At 45.1% G+C, this 5,267-nt stretch overlaps 1 protein-coding gene across 1 annotated transcript; it reads left to right on the forward strand.

Annotated features, from left to right (window-relative positions):
• Nucleotides 1–2,405: 2,405 nt before the first annotated feature.
• Nucleotides 2,406–3,967, forward strand: LOC311124382 (uncharacterized protein; the record flags this gene model as incomplete). Its single annotated transcript, XM_084198545.1, has 2 exons — nt 2,406–3,245; nt 3,468–3,967. Coding segments are annotated over 2 exons (954 nt in total), but the record flags the coding sequence as incomplete, so codon positions are not given.
• Nucleotides 3,968–5,267: the final 1,300 nt, after the last annotated feature.

Consider the following 5,267-nt stretch of genomic DNA (forward strand, 5'->3'; position numbering starts at 1 on the left):
CACTTTGGATAAAAGCGTCTGCTAAATGGCATATTATATTATAGAAATGAGGAATTCTGCGTTAACTAGCAAGTTAAACTCAGGGGTCACGTTATCTTAGTACGTTTCTGAATTAATAAGGTGACGGTGCATCTTATTGTGTAAGCTTTCTGCCGTATTTGAGAGGTCAAAGCCCTTTGGATGAGTTCTCTGTACAGCTGCCAACATTTTTAATTTCCTTGCATTTTCTCTCCTCTGTTCTCGGGCCAGTCTGCTCCTCCCCCAGTCTGCTCCTCCCCCAGTCTGCTCCTCCCCCAGTCTGCGCCTCCCCCAGTCTGCGCCTCCCCCAGTCTGCTCCTCCCCCAGTCTGCTCCTCCCCCAGTCTGCTCCTCCCCCAGTCTGCTCCTCCCCCAGTCTGCTCCTCCCCCATCTTCTCTCAGTCAGGCCCGTTGCCCTACCGACTCCAGACACAGCGTGTACACATGCTGCATTTTAATTAATTAATTAATTAATTAATTAATATGCCATTTAGCAGACGCTTTTATCCAAAGCGACTTACAGTCATGCGTGCGTACATTTTTGTGTATGGGTGGTCCCGGGGATCGAACCCACTACCTTGGCGTTACAAGCGCCGTGCTCTACCAGCTGAGCTACAGAGGACATCAGAGCAGACAAGCATCAAAACCTTTTCATTCTCTTGTAAATGACCAAACTCACCATAAATGCCATACAGTCCTGAACTAAAACATAAACGCAACATGTAAAGTGTTGGTCCCATGTTTCATGAGCTGAAATAAAAGATCCCAGAAATCTTTCATATGCACAAAAAGCATATTTTCTCAAATGTTGTGCGCACATTTTGACATCCCTTTTAGTGAGCATTTCTCCTTTGCCCAGATAATCCATCCACCTGACAGGTGTGGCATATCATGAAGCTGATTAAACAGCATGATCATTACACAGGTGCACCTTGTGCTGGGGACAATTAAAGGGCACTCTAAAATGTGCAGTTTTGTCACACAACACAATGCCACATGTCTCAAGTTTTGAGGGAGTGTGCAATTGGCATGCTGACTGCAGGAATGTCCACCAGAACTTTTGCCAGAATATTTAATGTTCATTTCATTACCATAAGCCACCTCCAACATTGTTTTAGAGATTTTGGCAGTACGTCCAACCGGCCAGTCTAGGACCTCCACATCCGGCTTCTTCACCTGCGGGATCGTCTGAGACCAGCCACCAGGACAGCTGATTAAACTGGGTTTGCACAACCGAATAATTTCTGCACAAACTGTCAGAAATTGTCTCAGGGAAGCTCATCTGCGTGCTCGTCGTCCTCACCAGGGTCTTGACCTGACTTCAGTGGGCAAATGCTCACCTTCAATGGCCACTGGCACACTGGTGAAGTGTGCTCTTCAGCGATGAATCATGGTTTCAACTGAAACGGGCAGACGGTGTGTATGGCATCTGACATAGAGGGACCAGGTGAATCCAGGTGAAAGCTATGATCTCTTATTGATGTCACTTGTTAAATCCACTTCAGTCAGTGTAGATGAAGGAGAGGAGACCGGAGTCATGCCAGGCGCACCAGTTTGTGTCAAGAACTGCAACGCTGCTGGGTTTTTCATGCTCAGTAGTTTCCTGTGTGTATCAATAATGGTCCACCCCCCAAAGGACATCCAGACAACTTGACACAACTGTGGGAAGCATTGGAGTCAACATGGGCCAGCATCTCTGTGGAACGCTTTCGACACCTTGTAGAGTCCGTGCTCCGATGAATTGAGGCTGTTCTGAGGGCAAAAGGGGGTGCAACTCAATATTAGGAAGGTGTTCTTAATGTTTTGTACTGTCAGTTTATATTTTATGTGTGACCAAAAGAACACTGCATGGCTAAATGCATATAATTGCAGCAAATTAGCTTTAAAACCGCAACATTTTCTCTTTGCTACAGGGCAGAATACAGGGAGCTCAAAGTATTGGGACAGTGACAATTATTTAGTTGTCTTGCCTCTGTACTCCAGCACTTTGGATTTGAAATGATACAATGACTGAGGTTAAAGTACAGACTGTCAGCTTTAATTTGAGGGTATTTTCATCCATATCGAGTTTAGACCGTTTATAAATTACTGCCCTTTTGACGTTGTCCCCCCATTTTATGGTAAATAATTGTCATTTTGGAGACACTTCTTTTGTAAATCAGAAGAGAATATATTTTGAAACACTACTACATTAATGTGGATACTACCATGATTACGGATAGTCCTGAATGAATCATGAATAATGATGAGTGAGAAAGTTAGACGCACAAATATCCCACCAAGACATGCTAACCTCTCACCATTACAATAACAGGGGAGGTTAGCGTTTTTGGGGTATGATATTTGTGCGTCTAACTTTCTCACTCATAAGCCCTAGGAAAGGGTTAGAGGTCAGAGGCTGTGGTCAATGCTGTGTTTCTGGTCAGCCCTAGGAAAGGGTTAGAGGCTAGGGTTATAGGTCAGAGGGTTAAAGCCCTGTTTCTGTTCAGTCCTAGGAAAGCCCTGGCGTCTCCAGTGAGAGAACCTCCTCTCACCGAGCTGGAGGATGACTTCCTGATCCTGGAGGATTATGAGCCTCCCTGGTTCTCCCATCGCTGGAAGTTTGACCCCATCAGGACCACAGCCAAACCACGACCAAAGCAGCAGAACCAATCACACAGTAGTGACAATGCCTCAGCAGACATACTCACCAAGGCTACAGCCAATCAGAGATCAGGAGGGACAGACAGACCTCGGACAACTAAAGAGAAGAAGGGAAAGAATCCTACAACCAGGAAGGAGAGGGACTCTAGTCCCCCGGGGGTAGGACCTCAGGGTGATGGGCCTGTTAATCATGTTGACCTCGAGGCAGACCACATAGAACAAGACAAGAAGAAAGTCAACAACCTGTTATCTGAACCAACGACAGCAGGTGACCTGGAACAAGAGGCACCAGGAGGAGGGGCCAAGCCTAAACCTAGCCACACCAAAACAGAAAAGAAAGTTCCCAGAATCTCTAAATCCAAAGCTGGTATCCAAGGTGACAAGGTGAACCCCAAGACGAGCCGAGGACGAGGCCGGCAGTCTGGGAAGACCAGGAGACTGTCAGGTCGAGCTGGGGACGAGGCCGGCAGTCTGGGAAGACCAGGAGACTGTCAGGTCGAGCTGGGGAGGAGCCCGTCACCATGGAGGAGGAGAGTGAAGCGGCTGCAGACCAATCATCAGCTGAAGACCAGGATGTTTCTCCAGGTAATATCCCCTGACAGCTGACATCACACATCATGATGGTTTTTCTGACTACAACGTTCATCACAAGTTCAAGTTGTATCATGCCATTTGTAGGTATAGGAATATGTTTTGTAAGAGCTCTCAACAAATAGAAAAATATATAAAAAACATTCACAAAACAATCAATGGGAAAAAATGTAGTTTACATAAAAGGCTAGATGTAATGTTGTCTTTCCTCCACAGTTCTACAGTTGGCACCAACAGGACAGAGACGAGTCATCTCTAAGGTTCCAGCCAATTGTAAGGCCCAGGAGGTCTGCCCCGCCCCTACTGGTGAGGCTGACTCCTCCCAGTTAGCAGGGAAGAGGAAGAGGACCAAGCCTGGTCCCTGGTGGCTCATCAGTCCTGTCAACACACAGCTCACAGAGACAGACAACAAGTCCAAACAGAATAACAAGACAACTACATCTAAACCAGCAAGACATTCCCCTCTATCTAGGTTTACAATGAACTACTACCCCTCTATCTAGGGTTACAATGAACTACTACCCCTCTATCTAGGGTTACAATGAACTACTACCCCTCTATCTAGGGTTACAATGAACTACTACCCCTCTATCTAGGGTTACAATGAACTACTACCCCTCTATCTAGGGTTACAATGAACTACTACCCCTCTATCTAGTTACAATGAACTACTACCCCTCTATCTAGTTACAATGAACTACTACCCCTCTATCTAGGTTACAATGAACTACTACCCCTCTATCTAGGGTTACAATGAACTACTACCCCTCTATCTAGGGTTACAATGAACTACTACCCCTCTATCTAGGGTTACAATGAACTACTACCCCTCTATCTAGGGTTACAATGAACTACTACCCCTCTATCTAGGTTACAATGAACTACTACCCCTCTATCTAGGGTTACAATGAACTACTACCCCTCTATCTAGGGTTACAATGAACTACTACCCCTCTATCTAGGGTTACAATGAACTACTACCCCTCTATCTAGGGTTACAATGAACTACTACCCCTCTATCTAGGGTTACAATGAACTACTACCCCTCTATCTAGTTACAATGAACTACTACCCCTCTATCTAGGTTACAATGAACTACTACCCCTCTATCTAGGGTTACAATGAACTACTACCCCTCTATCTAGGGTTACAATGAACTACTACCCCTCTATCTAGGGTTACAATGAACTACTACCCCTCTATCTAGGGTTACAATGAACTACTACCCCTCTATCTAGGGTTACAATGAACTACTACCCCTCTATCTAGGGTTACAATGAACTACTACCCCTCTATCTAGGGTTACAATGAACTACTACCCCTCTATCTAGGGTTACAATGAACTACTACCCCTCTATCTAGGGTTACAATGAACTACTACCCCTCTATCTAGGGTTACAATGAACTACTACCCCTCTATCTAGGGTTACAATGAACTACTACCCCTCTATCTAGGGTTACAATGAACTACTACCCCTCTATCTAGGGTTACAATGAACTACTACCCCTCTATCTAGGGTTACAATGAACTACTACCCCTCTATCTAGGGTTACAATGAACTACTACCCCTCTATCTAGGGTTACAATGAACTACTACCCCTCTATCTAGGGTTACAATGAACTACTACCCCTCTATCTAGGGTTACAATGAACTACTACCCCTCTATCTAGGGTTACAATGAACTACTACCCCTCTATCTAGGGTTACAATGAACTACTACCCCTCTATCTAGGGTTACAATGAACTACTACCCCTCTATCTAGGGTTACAATGAACTACTACCCCTCTATCTAGGGTTACAATGAACTACTACCCCTCTATCTAGGGTTACAATGAACTACTACCCCTCTATCTAGGGTTACAATGAACTACTACCCCTCTATCTAGGGTTACAATGAACTACTACCCCTCTATCTAGGGTTACAATGAACTACTACCCCTCTATCTAGGGTTACAATGAACTACTACCCCTCTATCTAGGGTTACAACGAACTACTACCCCTCTATCTAGGGT

Source organism: Coregonus lavaretus (assembly GCF_964263955.1).
Source record: "Coregonus lavaretus genome assembly, contig: HAP1_SCAFFOLD_10445, whole genome shotgun sequence".
NCBI classification, from domain to species: domain Eukaryota; kingdom Metazoa; phylum Chordata; class Actinopteri; order Salmoniformes; family Salmonidae; genus Coregonus; species Coregonus lavaretus.